General features: G+C 29.3%; 3 protein-coding genes across 4 annotated transcripts in view; 1 reads left to right on the top strand and 2 right to left on the bottom strand.

Moving 5' to 3' along the window:
* LOC100168826 (two pore calcium channel protein 1) overlaps positions 1-1,304 on the bottom strand; it is a 7,789-nt gene extending 6,485 nt beyond the window's left edge. Inside the window, exons 1-4 of one of the 2 annotated variants that reach the window (XM_029491572.1) lie at positions 961-1,304; positions 469-735; positions 226-410; positions 1-162 (exon numbers count right to left, since the gene is read on the bottom strand). The exon at positions 1-162 is cut by the window's left edge and continues 1 nt beyond it. In XM_029491572.1, the coding sequence (XP_029347432.1) occupies positions 1-162; positions 226-410; positions 469-532 (411 nt within the window). In that variant the 5' untranslated portion in view covers positions 533-735; positions 961-1,304. Of the gene's footprint in view, positions 163-225; positions 411-468; positions 736-960 lie in introns of those variants that run through there. The other variant, XM_029491573.1, reaches the window with a different exon arrangement.
* A 149-nt stretch (positions 1,305-1,453) lies between these two features.
* On the top strand, positions 1,454-5,922 carry LOC100164050 (60S ribosomal protein L6). Its single transcript, NM_001293512.1, is given in 5 exon segments — positions 1,454-1,507; positions 2,318-2,596; positions 2,675-2,781; positions 5,276-5,627; positions 5,693-5,922. Coding segments are annotated over 4 exon segments (900 nt in total). The 5' UTR covers positions 1,454-1,507; the 3' UTR covers positions 5,855-5,922.
* Positions 5,923-7,740: 1,818 nt separating this feature from the next.
* Positions 7,741-19,123, bottom strand: LOC100575055 (cilia- and flagella-associated protein 45-like). Its single transcript, XM_008184700.3, has 8 exons — positions 18,376-19,123; positions 14,978-15,138; positions 13,495-13,684; positions 13,134-13,307; positions 12,159-12,332; positions 10,187-10,402; positions 9,316-9,485; positions 7,741-9,224 (listed from the first exon to the last, which is right to left on the bottom strand). Exons 1-8 carry the CDS (start codon positions 18,778-18,780, stop codon positions 9,161-9,163), a joined length of 1,554 nt encoding a protein of 517 aa, XP_008182922.2. The 5' UTR covers positions 18,781-19,123; the 3' UTR covers positions 7,741-9,160.
* Between the last annotated feature and the right edge of the window lie 4,888 nt (positions 19,124-24,011).

Genomic DNA, 24,011 nt, shown 5'->3' with positions numbered 1-24,011 from the left:
AAATGGTGGTGTAGCTGGATCCTCTGCAAACGCTAGAATAATTAAAACTAGTGATGTAGCCAAATCCATTCCATAGTACCAGTCATTGTGTACCAATAGGTAAGCCGGAAGAGCTTCGGGTTCATGTGGATGAGAATCAAATTTTTCATTATTTTCTCCTTCCTAAATAATTGTAGATCATTAAATATATGAATAGTTGAAAACTCTATCACTAAAATAGTTTACTTCTAGAAATATGGATGCTTCATGGTAGTTCATCTCCCAAAATTGATTTACATCTATTCTACGATCACCATCACTAAATATCACATCCAGGCGACCGTCAAAGTGATTTCTTAAATCTATATTTTCACCATCTTCATTTGGTATTGCTGAATCATTAATACTTAATGGTACGTCTCCATTGCGGTCTATAAAAATATATTATACTGTAGTATAAGCAATGAATACGAAAAAAGAAAAACTTACTAGGCGATTGGGCATGATATGAGTTCACAATAATATCGTCTTCAAATCTTGAGTAGTCTGTCATTTTGAAATCTTTTGATCGATTTATAGAGTAAGTCGATTGATTAAATAAAAACTATTAGCGGACCGTGGCGTGGACCATGTTTGAAATTCATAATATTATGCATCTGCGGTGTAATTTATTTGTATCCGAGTGAGCCTGACCCATTTTACGTGAGAAGATAATTTACCCGTCTGACGTGCTGACGAATGCAACAAGCATATTATCTAAAATATAGATTTGCATAAATAAATAAAACGGTATGTTAATTAAGTAAAAATGTTCTGGTCCACTAAGTGTATTTTGTACGTTTTACATGTACGTCATGACGTACAACTGTGTACACTGCAGGCGTCCGCTGCATAAACAATACAGACAGTCACTGCCTAGTTACAAGTTGTCACTTACAACGTACAAAGTAAATAGTAGTAATATATCATTATAACACCTACTTATAATCAGTAAAACACCAGCCACCGAAGATGATCACTCGACATCTCGCGTTAACAGTAGTTGTTAACACGTCGTCTTACCGTCTTGGTTTGTTTTCGAGAATATCAAAACAAAAAGTTGTAGATGTTATTGTTAACAAATATTTTGATAAGAGTAATCATGCGTAAAACAGAGCTTGCATAGTTGGCGGTACGAAAACTACAGCCAATTACCGAAAGTGGATCCCATCGTCGTTATTATAATTATCGCCATTTTAATTACGACAGCCTTAACTGCCCTAACAAAATTTGTTTGTTACGGAGAAGACAATTATATTCAATGGTTTCACACGCTTGTGTACAGAATAATGGATATTTTATACTCTCGGACGTCCGACGATGGGCGGGAAACGAAATTGTTCGCCGCTGACATTGGCCACACTGTTAAAAGAAATAACCTCAATGCTCGTAACTTGTTCGCTAGCCAAATAACGATTCCAAACGCTGTCTCTTTTATTCCGAGTGTTCTGTTAACGTAGTGTTATACTTCCATCAAGTTTCCAGTAAAGTAAGTACCCATTTTTATCCGTTCTAATCTGTTCGATCTTAAAAGTTTTGCTAATTACGATGGTTTCGAACTGCGTCTGTGAAAATGGGCATTTTGTAAAATGTGAAAAAAAATTTTCCCCCGAAAAATCGACTTGCCCCAACCGTTGCGTAAACTTAGGATTCGCTGTGCTGCGGAACTACCGAATTAATATTCTGTTACTATTTAATATATCTGTACATTTATGTGTAAATAAGTAAAACGAACTTACACTGTATTAAACATACATTAATTGTTAACCTGATATTATCACTTTTTAACTTCATTATATACCTATGAAGGAAAAACAAATCGAGATTCACCGGCATTGTATGAATCTCATTTCGTTCTTTTGATTTGGACTGTTGCGCCTCTTGGGTTGATTGGGTACCTTCCAGAATCTGTAAAAATGTAGTTTTTTACGATATATACTAAAATTTCATACATACATAATATTATCATTTAATGTAGGCTTAACCATGTACGTTGGTTTTTTAATTATATTAATTACTTCATGATACAAAGGTTTTGGGAAAACAAGTTTTAACCTCCAAGGTACTGATTATTTATACTCAATTTTGTGTCCTGACAATTCCTATTATCATCATAATGCAGTTCAAATTGAACAAATAATGAGTAAACAATGTTTTCTTTAGAGTTAGGATAGATAGGTTTTGCTATACTAAATTGAAATAATATTTCCACAAATAATTATTGTGTTTACCTATTAATTATTTTTTGTACAATTTTCCGAATTTGACATATGTATTAACTTTTTTATATTTGTTTTAGATGGTTAAGGCTAAGGAAGCAGTTGCTAAGTCGGATTCTTCCGCTGCAAAAAAGAAGTTAAGGCCAAGCAAAGTTAAGAGCTTGGCCAAATTTGAAACAAAAAAGAAGGCTAGAGCAGCAGGTACCCTGAAGAAAAAACCCAAACAAAATTTGTTGAGTGGTACCGCTACATGGAAAGTGGTTTACAAGAGTGGAACATGGCGTTTCGTTCACAGACCAACTGAAGCTAAGTTGATAGCTAAGGCTAAAGCGGAAGGAAAACCACTGAATGAAACTCCGGTAATTATTTTATTTGCTTATACTTTCAAAACTTACATTAAATTAATATTTATTCGAGTATTTATTTTATTTTTATAGAAAAAAAAAAAGTCCATAATTGTTAAGCCGATCAAGGGTGAGAAGAATGGTGAAACCCGTGAAGTACATACTGTCAAACGCAAGGCATATTACCCAACATTGAAAACGTAATTATAAATATTATCTTAGACCGAATCTAATTAATTTAAATCTCGGGTAAATCATTTGTAGATTAATCTAATCCCTATGCAAACATTTATTTTTCTCTGTTGCTAACACATTCAATGCCACTGATGGTTTACATGTCACATCAAATGCTGTGCTTATTGTCTGTGTGCTCTATTACTATATAACCCACTGATGCTGTGAAATTAACATATTTATTTCTATCATATTTCGACTGTGTTCTGTAAATGTGGCATTTATTAAAACCTTTTGTGATTTAAGGTACTATTCCTAAACTAAAACATTAATATCAAAATATACTTAATTGGTAATTGATGTTTTTTCAATTTATTTAACAACTTTGGTATTATTTTTAAAACATTTTCAAAACATTTGAGTAGTTGTTGAACCAGAGTTGCAGTTTATATGCATTGAAGTATTCCTGTGCTAAAGAAAGTTCATAAATCAAATCAAATTTATTTATATTTATGCACCGTTTATAAAATAATTAATGGACACAAATAGGTGATTTAAAATTAATTTTGTATATCAGCAACACTAGTATGATCTTGTCTAACAATCCATTTTGAATGACTTCATAATTTATTCCACCATTTTGGATGTTAGGATTTTTTTTTTTTTGACAAATGTAGCATATTTGTCTAATCCTAGTAAAAAAAATGAATTGAAAGTTGTTTTCTTGTTTGTATTGGCATGTTTTACACTAAATAAAATGAATAGTAATTATAGAAATCAATCATTTAGGTAAATTAATTAATTTCCCAGCATCAGTTTCAACACCATTTTATATTAGATTCTATTATTTAAAATTTTAACTCTCCAATATTAAAAATTATATTCTGAAGCTAATAAAAGTTAAAACATTTTAAATGGTAGTAGAGTTAAAAATATATTTGCTATGGGACATAAAAATAATGGTTCTTTTACCAGTAATTTATATACTAATTAAACATGAATAAAATTCAATACATTTTTCTTTTTATATATTTGAACTATTGCAATCGATTGCAATTAAGTTGTAGATTATTGATGACTTAAATTTACATTTCAATCAAAGATTCTTTTGCCTTGATATTGGAAAAATTGAGCATTCAACAATTTTTTTATAAGAATAATCAACCATCAGCTGTAAATCTCAAATTGAAATGGTTAATATTTACTTCTTTACAAGAAGCTAATAGTTTTAAATTTAACTGACACAATTAAGGGATTAATTTTAAACTAAATAGTGTATCAAATTTTATAAATTGTTCATTAGAGTATTATAAAAAATAAATTGAACCAGAGTCGCAGGTTATACGCATTGAAGTATTCCTGTGCTAAAGAAAGTTCATAAATTATATTCATTTATATTTATGCACCTTTTATATGTAATTTTATACAAAATGGCCACAAATAAGTGATACATTTATTAATTTTAAGATAATTGGTGATATATATTCAACTCAATAAGAAGATAATTTTACAGAATTTTATACATTTAAAAATATTGAACCAGAGTCGCAGGTTATGCCCATTGAAGTATTCCTGTGCTAAAGAAAGTTCATAAATTATATTCATTTATATTTATGCACCTTTTATATGTAATTTTATACAAAATGGCCACAAATAAGTGATACATTTATTAATTTTAAGATGATTGGTGATATATATTCAACTCAATAAGAAGATAATTTAATAGAATTATATACATTTAAAAATATTGAACCAGAGTCGCAGGTTATGCGCATTGAAGTATTCCTGTGCTAAAGAAAGTTCATAAATCATATTCATTTATATTTATGCACCTTTTATATGTAATTGTATACAAAATGGCCACAAATAAGTGATACATTTATTAATTTTAAAATAACTGTTGATATATATTCAACTCAATAAAAAGATAATTTTATAGAATTTTATACATTTAAAAATATTGAACCAGAGTCGCAGGTTATGCGCATTGAAGTATTCCTGTGCTAAAGAAAGTTCATAAATCATATTCATTTATATTTATGCACCTTTTATATGTAAATGTATACAAAATGGCCACAAATAAGTGATACATTAATTAATCTTAATTTTGTAGATGCATTAAAATTCTTGAGATGTGTTCAGGAACAAAAAATTATAATTTTCAATAAAAAATTGAACCAGAGTCGCAGGTTATATGCATTGAAGTATTCCTGTGCTAAAGAAAGTTCATAAATCATATTCATTTATATTTATGCACCTTATATATGTAAATCTATACAAAATGGACACAAATAAGTGATACATTTATTAATTTTGAATTTGATCTATTACTTTCTTAAGACTTAATTTTGTAAAGTTAAAGCAAAGTTGTGAATTGAGAGTATGAAGTATTCATGTAATACAAATAAATTAATAAAAATTAAGTAGACTTACTGATAATAGATTAACTGAGCTTATATTTATGTGTAATGTGAAATTTATTCATATTCATATGGTTAAAAAATATTCTTATGTTTACAGACCGAAGAAACATAAGACTCGTGGTTTATTCAAGAACCATAAGCGCAATACCCGTCCATCGTTGACCCCCGGAACAATTGTAATTTTGTTGACTGGTGTTCACAAGGGTAAACGCGCAATCTTGTTGAAAACACTTGATACTGGTTTACTTTTGATCACTGGACCATTTATTTTGAATGCCATCCCGATGAGACGTGTACACCAAGGTCATGTTATTGCCACCAAGACAAAGTTGGATATTTCGAGTGTTAAGATCCCTGAAGAAGTTGACGACAAGTACTTCAAGCGTACTTTATTGAAGAAGAAGCCTAAGAAGAATGATAGCAAAAGCTTATTTGTTCAAAAGCCCAAGGTATTATAGTTGAACTCTATATTGATAAACTTCAATATTACCTAAACATTTTTTTTAATTTTTAGACCTACCGACCAAGTGAAAAAAGGAAGTCTGATCAAAAGACAGTAGATGCACAGGTATTGAGTGTCCTCAAGCAACACAAAGACAAGAAATCTCTTTTCTTGTACCTTTCATCTATGTTTGGCTTAAGGAATAATCAATACCCACACAGAATGCAATTTTAAATTTACTGTATGTGTTGGTTGTTTCTTTCTTTATGAATACATGAATATACTACTACATGTATTTTTTATATCTTTTTATTTTTGCTTTGTGTGAACCTGAACATCCCTTACTAAGTTTCATACATAACTTATCCTTTAAATGATTGCCATGCGTATTCATTGGCGTTAATTTACTATTTTTAAAAATATTTCTAGTTTGCGATCTCAGAATAGTAAATAATACTATTATATCATTTAGTACTTCGGTATATAATATAATATATATTTAATGATAACAGATAAGACTGGTTACTGGTTTGGTAGCAACTTTGGTTGCTGGTTCTGTCATAATACTGACATGGTATAGGTACTTAGCGTCTTATATAACCACAAATCAGTCCCAAAATGTAAAATCCTACCAATGTGAACAATAAATAATGTGAAGAACGAATTAAAAGGCTCACTTGCTGTGATAGACAGAATATTTTTCCCAGTGTCTTACTGTCAAAACAAAATTACAAATTACTATATTAGATGGACCTACTCCTATAGTATATTGTGTGGCAAGGGCGGGAAGTGAGCCATTTCAGTTGTGTGCGGCACGAGCCGTAGGCGAGTGCTGCATTTCGCCCAAGACTGAAATGGCGTTCCCGCGCGAGCCACACGTACTATTTTTTGTCACGCCCCTGCGTTCATGGAAAAGGTTATGCAGGGATCTATGCAACAATTATAGACTATTCTACAAAATATGTTTAAATGCTTATGCGTCATGCAAGGAGGTTATACTATAAATTTAAGATGTAACCAAAGGTTTATGTTTTGCAAGGACCGTGGTAGGTATACATTTTAGTTTCTGGTTGTGCAGGGGTTACGCGCCCGGCGGCTGGCACTTTTGGGGATTTCCTCTTTTCCGCCCGCTGGACGGAAAAAGGTTGCTTTCGAACGCTTCAACCGTGGTCGAAAACCAAACTTTCGGTGCAGGCGTGACAAAAAATTTGTTTATTGAACAGGATCAAACATAATATAGTGTTAATTATGAAAAAGTTCTAGAAGTTTTTAAAATATTAAACTAAATTATATTTTTTTTTTCATTGTTTTTGGAAGACATTATTATTGTTAATAAGTGTTAATTGAAATTTGTTGTGGTATTACTATGTTTAGACTAAATGTCCATATAGATCAATTTACTATGGTTTAATAAAACTACAATACTACATCGGAGTACATCCATAGGTTAGGTGGAGTACAGACGCCTAGACCTTTTCAGCTGTCATGTGCGTATATTATAATCTGTTACGTTTTTGTATTTAAGAGAGATTTAGTTATTATTTAAGGCATTTGCCTCTATCTATTGCATACCATATATTATAATACATTATCAAAGTGGCATTGCCTATAAGGTGGCTGTAAAAAATGTATGATGTAGACTTAAATATTGTAATGTCGCATCTTTAGAACAAGACTGCCAAAACTCGAAATTCATCAGTTTTGTGTTATGACTACTTTCGAATGGTGAAAAAATAGCTCTATAAAATAATAATATCATTTTTCATTTAGTCACTAAATAGGTGTCAGTATTGAAATATTAATTTTTTAGTAAATTTTCAAAGCAAGAGAGCCATATTTACTTTATAGCAGTTTACTTATTGGAATTTATTCAATTAATCACTGGAGTCAAAATTCAAGACCGCCTTATTTCGATTTGTGGCGCTCTTGCAGTAAACAAAATCTAATTATCGTGTGAAATGTTGAGTGCAAAACGACAATATTTAGAGTTGTGGCTGTATTGCATTTTATAATTTGTAATGTCGCATCCACAGACAATATTATGAAATGCAATAGTGCCATATTTTATTATATGGCTGTCTTAAAATCAATTTTTGATTACAATACAGTCACATCTCAAAATATAGCATTCTTGCACTTAAAAAAATTTGGGTTTGAGAGAATAATATTTGAAAAAGTCGTATTGTAAAGTATCTTTGCAAGTATATTTAAGTTTTTAGTTTCAAAATCATAGGTAAAAAACTCTTTCAAATATCATAAATTTAAACTTGAAGTCACTTTTTCTCAAAATTAAAAATGTTGAGCTGTGACAACCTTTTCCAGAGGTGCGATATACCAAGTAATGATAATTTACATTGATAATAGGTGCATAACAATATTGTGTACAATAACACGTAATAATTCACACACAATAATAATCTTCTATCTCTGTCTCTCATCTTCAAACGAGATGTAAAAAAAAACATTAAGCTAAATAATTTGTTAATTTAATGTTGTCATAGTTGTATTTGATTTTATTCATTTATTCTATTATAATAAATTGTTGTCTACTATCTATTACAACACAAAATACTAAAGAAACTATAAATTGAAATACACTTAGATACCGTGATAGTTAGTACTACTACTATACTATAATATGGTAAACCAGGGACTGGGACCTTACCGAAAAGAACCGGTTTTGGAACGCTTTGAATATTTGGAACCGAAACCCTTATTTAAATTAATTTAAAAACCGGAACCGATACTTATACTGTACATTTTTTTTTACGTAAGTATAAAACAAAATAGGTATCACATTTTAATTTTTGAAGAACCGAAAAGAAATAGAAACCTAAATTTTAGTTTTTCTGAGAACCGAACAGGAACCGGAACCATAAAAATCATCAAGGTTCTAGTCCCTGGTTAAAACCCTAATGATTCTATTTCATTCGTTTAGTTTCTAGATCAAACCTATCCAAAGTATAATCATTCATAACACATAGCAGTATTTTTTGTAGATGATCATGCTAAGCTTAAGTTATTATTTTAAACATTGAACGTCTTAACACGGAAAGTATTGGATATACGAAGCACGTAGTCGTGACGTAACATTGTAGTTCGAGACAAGTCTACCGCAGTGAACTTATGACATTTTAAGTTTCCATAAATTTTGTTCCAGTGGTAAATAACGACTATTACACATTTATATCATAGTGTTGTCGCAAGAATAGCTTACGGAATCTAATATTTTGTGATCATTCAATCGAAACCGATTCGTACGCGGTACCTACCTACTCTATATATTAATAATTTACACGAGAACTCCATTAGGCTAGCTGTCGCCGAGAATCTCATTTTGAGTGTGAAATTCATCACTTACACGATCGTTTAGCACGTGCCTATTGTAGTAGGTATAATAGTATGTCATATGAGGTGTGGGTACATTAGTAATGAGTTGATAAGTGCGTGCGATGGGAATTATTTTAATATGCTGACGCATTAGGTATTTATTAAGAAAACAATTCCTCCGGAAATATTAGCATCGTCGAAAGTATCTTATTATTTGTGTAACTTGAGTTGTCTCACAATCCCTTGAACAAACTTTTCCGGTACGTTGTGCATCCTGAAATCATATTATAATCGTTTATTTATTCAAAACGATGTGGAAATAAATGCCAGCTGTGTATCAGTTATTATAATAATAATTGTTTTACTTGAGTTCCTCGATTTTATTGTACATAGTATCTCGTAACATTTTTTGCCTGGCAAGCTCTTCTTGTTTCAGCTTTATGCCTTCCTGGAAGAACCTTTTCCTTTCTAGTATCTTTTCTTGTTCTTTATCGTTAATCTGTTTTAATAGGTTTCTACGATGTGCTTCGATTTTCTGCCGGTACATAAACAGTAGGTAATATATAATATTAGAATTTAGGTCTTAAGTGTTATCAATTTTGGAGTTACGATTAGGTAATTTTTGAAAATATTTAGGTATTTTTTATATAATAGGTATGGCGCTTAAATAATATGTATAAATACGTACTTTATACATATTTTCATGGTTTTAGAGGATGATTAAAAATAAAAATATATAAGTATATATTTAATTATACGGTAATGTAATATAGCCTATAGGTGAGGTAAGTATTGTGTATTTGCGCAAATGGTTCACCTCTCTATAACAACGAACAAAATAAATAATATGATATAGGTAGGTACCTAGTACAGTAGTACCTACATATTATATATTATATAAATATATATTACATTATTACATTATTACGTAAATACCTATTAAAATATATTTATATAGAATAGGCATAGTTTAGTTATTTACCTATTTCGTTTTAATAATCATGAGTTTATAAGTGAATTAGGTACCTACCTATAACTTATAAGCGAAATAGTTATTAAATTTACAAAATATGTATTTTAAAATAGAAAGATGTATTATTATTAATTTCACCAAGTAAAATAATTATAGATCTCCGTCCTTATAGTCTCATCATATATAGAAATCACCCCGTTTTCTTAGGAACTCCGCACTAATATGGCAAATTGCCATTGACAATACATAATAATATTATTTACCATTCTATTTTTTTCGTCCATTTCTTTACTCTTTTTAATGTCTTCGATGTTTAGTTTAGCGATTTTTTCGCTTTCATCCTTCTCTCTTTGAATTTCAAACGCGTACGCTATTCTTTGGTCTTCGATCTGTTTGCGCCTGGTCGCGTTTAGTTCTTCTTCTACTGCCACTTTTTTGATGGCCTCTTCTCGTTCCTTACGGCGCCACTCACGCTCTACCTGCGATCGTAAAATATTAATAAACATTTGATTATAGATGTACCACATAGGAGCTATAATTACAAGTAATGAGTATAAAATACATAAATACATATTACTAAATTAGTACCTACTAGTTACTACCTACCTAAAACAGTAGGTACATGCATCACCATCATTTGGATTTAAGTTAATAACACGTGCATTGTACACTGTTGGAACGTACGTTTTATTGTTTATTTAGGAATAAGGAATTGCGACAGTTAAATCGTAAACATTTTCATTGAGTCTGTGAATTAATTACCTAGTTGTATATATTTTCGTGTACAAAACGTATTTAAAAATAGGCTGCCAGGCTGTGAATATATTGAACTAAAATTTTAAATTAATAATTATTTACTTTTTAGTTAACACTTTATACATCAAGATTTTGATTAAGTTTTTCTAGTCTGAAATAGTTTAAAATTAAAATTGTATTATTTAATAGAAAAATTAAATATACTAGGTGTATACCAATAGTGTTCAAATGATTTTGTCATAAGGGAGGGGAGGATATGACTGATTTTTTAACATATATAGACTATTTGATAATTTAAAATATAATTTATGGTTACCGTTTTATACATATTATAATATAATATAATATAAGTTATAAATATTTAAAAAAAGTGTACGGGAGGATCTATATCTCCCTTCCATATGAGTATTTTACCGCCCCTAGTGCATACCTATATATGAAGATAAACGTTAATCAATCAAATATTGACTTTCAAGGAATTTATATATTTATTTTCATTTTTTAATCAGTATTAACTGCTCGACCGTGATATCAGCGCGCAACCTCCGTGCCTCTGTTCATATAATATTTGTATACCTACCGTAATTGTACGAGCGCCGAGAGGGTAATATTTCCAGTCACCCGTCGCATTTTACGTGCCCGTCACGCCGACTAAACCAGTGTTGATGTACAACAGTCATTGTTTGCATATTATTATTGAATAAAAGGTAATAGATACACGCATATTATTGACCTTATTATTGTGTAGTACAGTGGGCAAGAAGTGGGAAGAACGGGTTATAATCCTAGAAACCCGATTTCCACCATAAAAATAGGACTACTTATTAGTTATTTAGTTTTATTGCGAAATATCGTTTTATTTTTTCGTTTTAAATACATTGAATTATTTTTAACAATATTTCTCAGCCAAAGTGTTCGCCTTGGCACTTTTTAAGGGGAAAATTTAGTTTTCTATTGAAGCGTAACCTTCTCCGTAGGTATTTGATTTCGTATCACGCCTCAACCAACAATGGTAGGTGCCGCTGACTCGTGCAGGGACCATTATTGTAACGTCTTGAATTTTGTAAATTATTGAACGAACTGGTTTTTAAAATATTTAAAATAGCCTATATTAATTCCTTAAAAATGGAGCACTTTTTAAAAGTCGGCTATCTATCTTATTCACTAGTGATATACGTGCGGTGTACCTCATTAACGATAATAATAATAATAATAATTTGAGCTTATTCAATACTCCCCTTAAATTATACGTAGTAGCGGTAGCAATACTTGGAATTTATTTTGAGTGCCAATAATTTAATTATTATAGGTACATCCAGTCATCTATTTATGGTTGGTGCCTTATATCATTTTTTAAACACTATAATATATTATTTTCTTATTATGCGCGACCTGTGTGTTTAGTTGCCATATTTTTTTTTTTGCTATAAACGTAATCACTCAGAAACATTTTATCTTTATCGTGGGTACCGCGTTTACCTGGTCTCTGACTCTGAGCGCGTTTAGCTCGTCTTTGGTGGCTCGCAAATCGTATGTAGCTTGTTGACTCGCCTGTATCTTGGCAATAGACTTTTCCTTCAGTAGTTTCTGCTTTTGTAGCTCTCGCTCAAACGCTATTTCTCGTTCGTTTTTTTTGCGCGTGTACTCTTGTATCTGTGACAGGGTAATAATAGTGACAATCGAATTTCAATCAATTAAACTTAAAATAAAATTATGCGATATTTTGATAACGCTGATGGCCTTTGTAGGTTGCAGACAATAAAAAGCATTCACTTGGGGTGATTGGTATTTACATAATGTATAGCAACACATTTGCAAGAGATGTTTATTCAATTGCACAATCTTGGAGTAACTATATGTGGAGTGCTGAACACACCTTTATTTGCGTATTTACACGTTTACAGACCTCATTTCTCATTCTAATATAGTTTCTATACACGAAAGTAGGTATAGGTACATAGTATAATATATACCATCGTTGCTAAAACAATAGTAGGGATCTCCAAAATGTAATTTTTTCAGGAGACATAAAAAAATAATTATAAAATCAAATTTCGGGAATAGGTTAACCTCTATTTAATTATGCTATAAAAATTATGTTTTAAAAAAATAATTTATAATTTATAACCTGGAGATACGATGTATTTTGACAATAATATTAATAATGGATATACGTGATAAATGATAATGTTTCAACGTTTATAATATTCTCTTTGTATTTTGTGTATTACACGTGGTATTTACACTAAATTTTGTGTTTTTTTTCTGAAAATGTTGATGCACATAACTCATTTTTTATTTTTTTGCGGAAATGTAGTATTGTTTTGGCAACGACGATACCATAGATTATATTTGTAGTTGTATACTTGTATGTGAAAATGTATAATATACAGGGCGTAAGTAGTATATATAGTTACCTAAGTACCGTTTCCAACCACTATATACAATCGTTACCTGCAGCACTTCGATGTTATTCATCTCTTCTTCCAGTTTTTTTGAATCTCTTATCTGTGCGTTGAGCAACATGTACTCCTTGCGTAGTTGTGCTTGTTTTTCCATTCTCGCCTTGTACCTTTCAGCCTCGTCGTGCCGGATCTTGTTCACCGCTTCCGCTCGAATCATAGCTTCCTGTGTATATACATGCATCAATAACGGAAAGTATAAGTGAGTTTCTCGTTTTCCATAAAAACGCGATCACGAAACTCCAATTTACGTTAGGGGAAATTAAACTTATTTGAAAATATTATGTAGTTATAAATTTGTTTTAAACACGTATTTCTTTTACAACCCCGATATTCGTAAACACAACAAATACCTCCGCCATCCTAGCCAACTCCATTTCCCTGGCGATCTCGTTCTCTTTTATTTGTTTCTCCACCTCAACTGCTTGGAATTTTTTTTTTTGCCTCTCCACTTCCGCTGTCTTTTCGAGCTCTTTAGCGGCTAACGCTCGTTCCCGTTCCATCATCTCTTCCATCCTACGTTCCTCTTCTTTCATTTCTTTCCTATGAAAACATATAATGTGTTAGTAATTTATACAAATTCTATCGCTAACGCATGAACTATGTACATTTAATTATTAAAAAAATGTTTAAAATATATTTTTGGATCTAATGATAAGACGTTCTATAGTAATTTAAAGCAGACACTTAGCAATGTGATAGGTATGTAGCTTGCGAGATCATCTAAAGATTTTCCTGCTCTTTGGATATCTACCTAGATGAGCGTGCAATGTGAAGTTTTTAGCTGCTACCTACTTTCCCAGTGTTTAAGATGTCTGTTCGGAAGACTTTCAACCATTAATTCCCATTATATTTATGTTTTATAAATTCGGGGAATATACCAAATAAATGAAGTAATGTGTAAAAAATAAATCCCATTAACAAGAATTTGGGATGTTGAATAAAAATATAATAGGAAATAGGAATCGTAATATTATAATTTAATCAATAATTATATTACAGCAGATTCATATTTATAATTTTGGATGCATTATTATAACTAGCTATTAATAATATTAATATTTACTGGATAACATTTTAGAGCATTTTAGGTATCTATGCTAAATTAATTCGATTATTAAAATAATGATATTCGGAAAAATGTTGTTAATTTGTATTTTTAATATCATGACATGATAACATGATGGAACATGATGGAACACAATTTGATAATAATGTTTAAATTATACTTTCGATTAGTACATTCGAACTAACTTACCAGATAAATTCGCTAAAATTTAATAATGACGATGAAACAATAAATAAGAATTATATACAAATTAATGACGAAAGGCTATAGCCGCTAATCCTATTTATAATAATATTGTTATTTGTTAACTAATTCCATGAGCATTTTATTTTTGATACTTATAAACATATAATATTTAATACCTATGATCATTAGTCATTGTATTTCTTAGTCTGTTTTTCAAATATTTCATTGTTGAAAATAACCCTTTACAAGCAATTTTCGTAACAGGTATAAAATATTTGTTTACATTTTACCACCCCGGAGATCGGGCCACAAATGCATAACACAAAAATATACGAATATATAACGTTTATCAACAATTTATTTTTATAATGCTTAAAAATACAATTATTTTTTTAAATAATGCCATATAGATTTCAAAAATTTGTTTCTTAAAACAAGGTCTATAGGTATACAATTAGTCAAATAATTATTGATATTTTTTCTAATGCATTCTTAGGTACATACCAAATACCAATGTATATCAATATACCTTTATAAGTGATAAGTGTTATTATTTAGATGTACCTATACAATTAACTTACTGAATAAGTTGTTTTTCGGCAATTTGAGCGTTTCGAATGGCATGACACTTGGTACTTAATATCAGAGAGTTGCACCGTTTTATTTCATCTTCTTGGTCTTGTCGCAATTGTTGTGCTCTAGCCAGAAGGTAATTGGACTTCTTATTTGCTTCATCGTCCAACTGTTAATAATTATAATATCACTATTATAATATAAATTTATAAATAATAGTTAATAGTAGGTAATTATTTAAGCAGGTAGGTATACTTGTAGTTGTATTTAATAAGCTAAAGATGCAGCGATATAACTAGTAACCGCACCAGAATATAAACATAATAATAAATATATGTACAATGTACATTATAATATCGTAACCTGTGTAATATTGCGTTACCTACGTCATGATTGGGGGTAATACAATTACGATAAGATATTGTATCCGATTTGTTAAGTTCGTTTGAAATCATGTGGTATTATTATTACGCCTGTATATATATTATTAATGTCAAATTAAAACAAATTAATACAGTAAAGGCCATAGTGTTTATATAGGGTTTATTTGGAATTTGAAAAAAAGTGGTGAATAAACGTAGGTAATAGGCTTTCGAAGTTAAATAACGTTCGTAATACTTTAGGAAAAGGACGTAAGCAGGAATTGACAGTGATGGAAGCGTAAAAGGTAGACTAATAGTTTCGAAACGTTATTAGAAAGTGCCTTTGCCGGTCGGAATTAATGTGGTATTTACGATCATTTATCAAACAGTGATTTGTTAACTGGTCTCTTTTGTATATAATTTTAAATGATAATTTTCTGTTAATAAAATAACAAGTTGTTCTGTATTTTTCAAGCTTTTCTAAATAAGTACTAGTAAAATAAGTTTAAATTATCGCTTTAAATAAATTTATGGTAAATACATTTTTTAATATTAAGTTTAAGATTTTATAGTTCAAATTACTGAACTTCCAGTAGTTACAACATTAGTATTTGGTATACCTAAACACATTGATATTATCATACGACAAACGTCGTATTTTAATAAATAATACTGCGGTACGATGTTTCAATGTTTGTAATTTCGTATGAACTATATAACGACAAAATAAAATATATAAATACAACTGTTAAGTATAGGTATCTTTATCTACAAAAATGTGCAATTGTACTAAGTGAAATAGCCATACCTCTTTTCATTAAATGGATATCTAATTCATGAAATCGATACTTATTTTGTACACTTTGTGGAAAAACAAAACAAATATTTATAAACGAAATGCACTTTCCGTTTTGTGTAATTTAGTGAAACAATTTTCACAGTATAGAATAATATTATTTAATATTTATTATACTATTTATTACACATAATATATTTACTTATTATTTTATAATTAATAATTTTTAAACATGATACAACATGTGACTTGTATACTAGTAATAATTATACTCATGTACACATAATAACTCTTGGGCCTCCACACGAGAATACTCAGTGAGGCCCAGTATTTTTATCTTGAGAAATAAATGAATAATAATTATTTATACTGTACCATTAGTTATGGATTTATAATAACACCTTTTAGACTTTGAGTGAAACGATCAATATATTGATTTGCAATGATATGCGTTTTGTTCAATCATTTTATATCATTAATTTCAAATTTAACACACCTATTACACTATTACAGTGATTCAAGCAGAAGTGTATCCACTTGTTATTATTAATAATAAATAATTACTTAAAATAAGGACGAATGTGATACAATTTGTATTTTTAGTATCGCATTTTAGGGCAAAACGTATCCCCCGCCCCCTGTGTTTTTTTTTAAAACTGGTGAACCATATTTAAATATACTTATTTAACTATAAATATAATTAATTTATAGGTATTAGGTACTATAGTATATTTTATAGAAATAATACACAAAAAGCCGATTTACTTATGCTAGCTGTACACATTACCTAGATAATATTAGTTTGTAATAAAGTATAAACACTGATCAATATTGCACAGATATATTGAATTACGGCATAACGACGCAGTTTAGCTCCCAACCGATTTTTAAAAATATTTTTTCGGAAATCTATATATTTCACCGAGTTAAGAACATTGAACAATGATGCAAGCAGAATTTGTCGGTAGGACTTAGTTTCAATGTTATAACCTTTTGAAGTTATATTTTGAGTATTTTACGTCTACGCAGATTGTTCTACGAATTTACATAACTCTATTAAAATTATTTAATTATTTATGATGCAATTGTTATACATGAATTTACATTATACAGATTACAATGGTTGTATTGAGAGTTGCTTATGATAAAAATTTCTTTTTTTGTGCTATTAGATGGAGGTAAATGTTTCAATCCCTCCCCCCACCACACACACACACTCACACACAAACACGATCTAATCACGCCAATATTCCTATCTATATACAATAGAATTTTAAAAATATTCACACTATATTTAAGCTACCTATGCTAAGATATGTACGACATGTACATCCTACATTATATTCTTCACTAAAAAACTTTGTTCCTTTTTTTTGTTTGTATTACCTATATATTATATGTCTATAGACATTGAAATAAATATATTTACTCATCGACTTTTATGTATTATATAATCTAATATTATTATTTATTAATTTTTACTAAAATCACAATAAGGTATTATTATTGTATAAAAAATATAATATTTTATTATACTATAGTCGTATGTCCTATAGGCATTTCAAAACAATAATTTATTATTAAAAAGCATTTAGTTTTAGGTTATACTCAAAGCTTATATTCAAATGTCTTGGTTGTACAGATATGTGTTTATGTTTGTGCCTCATGACACTATTTTATAGCAGAAAAATGCATCAATCTTCAATTGCGTTTCAATTGGTGGTTTCTGGTAGCAAATTTGAACTAATTTATTCGCTAGAGTCCCTTGTCTCGGTGATGTAGATGATATAAAATGTATAGGGAAATAATAAAAATTGATTTGAGTATATTATAGTACAATTTTCTCGAATGTCACATTGGTATTGTTTATCAGTTAAATTATCTGGTATCTTTAAAAATAACATCCAACATACTGGATTATTCAAAATGATTTATCCGTTGCTTGGTACATTAGGTCGAAGCAGCGTTTCTGACACTTGTGAGTTATAATCGTACCTACCAGAATCTATATCTTTTAATACGATCTTATTGTATTTAATGTATCATTTATTCATTGATATATTATACATTGATCTATAGCTTTACACCTAATCATTCAAATAGTTAAATATATAGAACCGGATGAATGATATTATTGAATAACCCTGTATACAACTATATATTATTTATTTAAAAACCATATTCATTGATAAAATATAGTGTTTCAAATGTATATATAGGTACGTATTATATATTAAGTGACACTGACCTGTGCAAGTTGTTTTCCTTTAGTTCTAAGTACGTCGTAGCTCTGTAGTTTTTGCTTCCTGGCAGCACTTTCGCTTTCCAGCCTCTCTCTGTCGGCCATTAAGTCCTCGACTTTCTTTCGTCGATCTTCCGCTGTCACTACTACAGCTTTGTTTTTTAACCGCTTGAATGTGCTTCTATCAATTACTCGACGGTCTGGTATGGACATGAACTGTTGTTTTCCCATCTTGTCCAACTTACAGTTTTGTGAATCTCGCCTATCAAGACGATCGGTTTCAAATTGCGCTTCAAGATCTTTATCTGGTATAAAATACACCGGTTGCTTGTACTCGATGTCGCGTTCCGAAAGACTTGAAAGATTAGACGCCGAAGATGCCGCGCTGCGTTTGTCGACATTCTCAATCATGTTGCAACGAATTTGTTTTTAAAATGCCTATTTACCAACTATGATGTAAATTCATTTTATTAGTTCTAATGAAAAAAATTGTTAAAAATCTTATGATGGATATTTTCTAATTTTAAAACGTGGCTAGATTATTGTTTTATTATTCACATCATATTAGGTATGTGTACGAAAATTATCTTGTCTGTAGACTGGCTTAATATAACTATTCCAATAAGTATACAAGTTTGTGTACTCGGTCGCTAGGGTCGTTTCCTGAGAAACGCCAATTTTCAAGTTTACTGAACAAACACCGCATGTAGCATAATATTATTCCGATGATATGTTTTGATTATCATTATGCGCCCACTAATTATACAATATAGTAATTATACTTATTATACAATAATTACCGCAAAAACTAAAAATGCTGCGTGGTACTTAGGCTCTACGGCCTATACTACGTAATACGTATTCAGATTTAATAAGTTAGTATATTTAATGAGCCTATATGTGGTATTGATTTTAAAAACCAACTATAATAACGTTTCAAAAAAATATATAAATTTAAAAATTATGTTACTTTTGGCAGGTACCTAAATATTTAGTATAAATTTCCCTACATAATATGTCTTGTCAATTTTTCATTAGTAGCCCACAGTTACGAGTGATGTTAAGTGTCCTGATTCGTGGAGGATAATCTTCCATAATCATTGTGATCAGAAATGTTGTCTTTCTATTCTCATTTATAAGTGATATTATAATATCTAAAAACATATAATATGAATTCAACCTATAAAGTTAAAGCATTCTAAGAACCATAATTAACTTTATTATTCATGTTTTTTTTTAATGAGTGATAAGGTTTCCTCTTTGTTTTTCATATAATATGGTAAGTATTTTTGGGCTTTTAGCAATTATTATTTTACGTAAACAGCATATAAATAAAAACTATACGGTAATTATTCTCACGTATACACACCTACATTTGGGGCCGGAGTGGTGCAGTGGTCACGCAGTTGACTTCGACTTCATTGCAAAGTGCAAAAAAATTGTGTGGTATTTTTACTCAACAAATAAAGTTTCATTGACATTCATAGAAAAAAAAAACTAATTAAATTGGAAACTGAAATTGTCCGTAAACAGCTCAAAACAAATCAAAATATTTTGAAAATTTTATCATGTATAGAAAATGGAAATATAAACAACCAGTGAAAATTTCATGTATCTACAGTCATTCGTTTTAAAGTTACACCAAAAACCAAAATCAATTTTCTCGAAAACAGATTTTGCGTAAAAATTCCCGTTTTTCCTTAATTTTTCTTTTGTTTTTCACGGCGCTTTTGAAAACTATTGGAAAAATTTTACTTTTGACCCCCAAAGTACCAACTAGATTCACTTTCCTATCAGAAAAGATACTGTTGAAGAAAATCCAAGCACTTTTACTGTCCTAAAAGGTGATGACAGACACAAAAAAAAAAAAAATAAAAAAAAAAAAAAAAAAACACACACACATCATTGTAAAATCAATACATTCATCGTTCCACTAAGAATCTAAAATTACCTACATTTAGTTCGGAACACAAAATATGATGTACACAAAATATAGATAAATACCTTGATAAATATTATACCTCTAAAGACACCCCGTTACTTAATCAACATCGACCACAGCTATAGAGTTTGGAAATAAAAAAATTATTTAGACATAGGTATTACAATCTTATAGTTATGAGATCTCGTCGATCCTATTGTAAATATAAATATAGTACCTAATAAAGTCAATTTAGATAATAACAAGACCCACGTAAAATAATACAATTACTTTTGTCTTTCAATACATTCATTATAGTATTATACCTTTACCATTTTTTATTTTTGGTTGGTCTTTTTATAAGCTAAACGAGGTAAAAAAAATACGCATTTGGGAATACAAATTCAAAATATATTATTAAGGCCTGTTAGGTTACAGTCGATTAACATTTTAAATATGCAATAATTACACTTTTGAATAAACTTTAGTTTCACGTATAATTATGCGTAATATGCCTTATGTTTAATTTTAGTAAGTCCGCGTGACATGGTATAAATGTATAATCTTTGTTTTATTTGTTATTTTCAGAAAATAGTAAATAAAGATTTTCTGGAACCTATAGCGGTTATGGCGTACTTTAAAACAATTTACAATTCACTGAAAATATGCTTAATATTATTTGCACTCAAGTTATTTTAAAAAAAGTGCAAAAAATGCTAATTATTAAGTAGGTACTAATTGATTAGGTAGGTTTTCTTTAAAAATGTTTTTGTTATTTGTACGAGTGAAAAGAAAATACCCAAAGGAATTTTTCGTTCACTAAAATATTAAGTTTCTTTCATTCTTTATTCTTTTTTTTTTTGTTTTCACAGTTTCACTGAATCCAAATGGAAATGTTACCCTTATGAATGTTCATTGTACATGTAATGTGCACAAATTGTTTCATTCACATGGTACTATGAAGTATGAACAATATTCCCCACGATTCCGTTTTTCATCATTTAATGGGTTTTATCAAAAAAAAAAAAAAAACAAAATCTTAAAAAAATTATAATGTTTATATCTTCTATAGGTATACTTATAAAGCTGTTTTTATACATTAAAAAAGAATGTTAAACAATTGCATATTGTAGGTATACCTATAACAGAGATTATTTGTAAATTTAAATTCATGAAAATATAAGTTTGCCAAAGTGATGTATAAAAAAAAAAAATGAAGGTACATTATTAAATTGAGTGAGTAATATATTATATATTACATAATATTATTATAATTTTTTCTGTTTGTTTAATATGGAAATAGAAAAGCAATAATCTAATTTCAATACTTTTGTAATCTAAAATAATAATTTTAAAATTACGTTCAATATTAGCGATTTATTGTCTATTCATTATTTTACGTTTATACTGCTGCTTATATTCCATTTTTTTGTGTTTTAATCGCAACACGAGGACGGGCCGTTTTAATATTAGGTATATGCGTATATACCCTCATGTGACAACGTTAATTGATAAATCTATCACAATTTAACAATGTCCTGCACGAGGACGTACAAACATTTTTTATACAAACATTTTTTAATTATAAACCCGGGTTGACGTCGATATCCTTCCCCACTACGTAAGTATATAGGCTATACAAATATCTACTGCGTAGGTACCTATTCACTATGTTGTTTTCCAATCGATTTGGTTTAAAATATTTTTTGAGCGCTTCAGTAGATACTAAAATAAAGAAACAATAAGAATATGTGGTAATAGGAAAAAATAGATACATGATTATTTGATGAGAGGAGTCACCCAGTGGTAACACTACCCTTACTTGATGATTTTTTTTATTTGTATTGTTATATTTTAGATAACTCATTGAAAAGTTCTAGACGCACCATTTCCATCTGAGCATCCTGGGGGGGAGGGGGGGGTCCCAGGAATTGTGAAAGTGGCAAGGCTTGAAATGAGATATTATATTTTAATAAGCATTTTTGGTTTGCTATTTATAGGTATTTATATTTTATGCAAATTATATTTTATATATTTTATAATAATATGTTCTGGACATCTGGTGTACCTATGTGATGAATTTTAGTCCAACAATTTGAATTATTTTTATTGTATTTAATACTTTAACACGATTACACGGAATTTGCGCTAAATGCAACAGTTCGTGATGTCGGCTTACTTATCGTCTAGAGGCGCCAAAGGTATTTCTCACACCAGTGAACCGTTGCTAAGCCCATTAAATAGGTATAGTCGAGTTCGGTCGACCGTCAACTATAAGCTTTTCTATATATGCCTTGCTCTGTCCTGTATCATGTCGTTAACCTTTGTTTTGTATAGCATGCTGAAATGCAGCTGATTGTACCTATATTTCAAAATGTATAATAGTATAAAGTTATATTTTATATTTAATACGATTATTGTTATAATATTAATGACTTCAAGATATTATAGAAAAATATTTGAAAATTTTAATTTTACTTTTTTTTGGAACTAACTAGGTAGGTACTAAGTTTAATTTTGGAAACAGTAAATATACTGACTTAATTATATCTAAATTGTAGTTTATTTTACCACATTGGACGATAACTTTATAACTATACACCTAAAGACGAATGTCAACTATTGATATTATCTAATAATATATAGTATACTCAATGATATTATGTGTAATTATAATAAAAAAATGTGTGTGTAATAATAAATATGTATACGTAAAATAGTTGTACAAATGTCGTTTGGTTTTCATTTTGTATAATATTATAGACTATAGTCTATGTCCTATGACTATAATCATGCCAATATAGATACGCGTTACATTAGTTTGCATTCGCTTAATATATTCAATGTATATGCATTAATTTACTGTAATAAAAAAATGTATATCCATTGACCATTGTATATAGGAGGTTTACATAATATACAAGGTGTAACAGAAAGATCTGCTGAAAAAAAATTATTCCACTTAAACGTATGACAAAAATTGTTAAAATTATATGAAAAGTAAATAATTTAAGAAATATACTCAAGTCAGCAAATTCCCAAAAAATAATATTTATTACGTTCCAAATTAATTTAATCAAAAAAATATTGATAATTAAGAAAATTCTAAAAAATAAAATATTTGACTTAGATAAATGTATTTACTATTTACTATAAAAATTGTTCTTATAATCAGATTCACAAATTGGCTATTTTGAACGTATCCAAAAAAATTTAAATCAAATTTTAAGTTTTTTATTTCCAGTGTTAAAAAATAAAAATAATTGTTTGTATAATATATGTGTAGCGCAAGTGACTATACAATTGTATATAAAAAAAAAAATCTAAATATTGATTAGAACAAAAGTTATTCCAAAAGTCAGTTCTATCTGTTACACTCTGTATATATTATACACTTATTATAGACGTATTTAACCTACTGGCTACTAAGGTACGATACCTATATGTTCTTGTATCGTAGAAATGATACGTCATTGCAATAAGTAAATAAATGAAACGATGTATTTGATATATATTTTTTAAATTTAATTATTACTATATTTGGCTGTCTTGAAAATCAATTTCTGGTTTTATTTAAGAGCAGTGGCAGGGAAATAATTTATTTGAACATCAATAAACTAAGTTTTGATTACTTATAATTTTTCCTTATTATGGATTATGGATTTGTTTTGATAAATTAGAACAATGACTTAAAGTGAATCGTTAATATTGTGTAGTTAAA

Source organism: Acyrthosiphon pisum, chromosome A3 (genome assembly GCF_005508785.2).
Source record: "Acyrthosiphon pisum isolate AL4f chromosome A3, pea_aphid_22Mar2018_4r6ur, whole genome shotgun sequence".
NCBI lineage: Eukaryota > Metazoa > Arthropoda > Insecta > Hemiptera > Aphididae > Acyrthosiphon > Acyrthosiphon pisum.
Note: the sequence above shows the minus strand (reverse complement) of the source record. Positions and strands in the feature narration are given on the sequence as shown.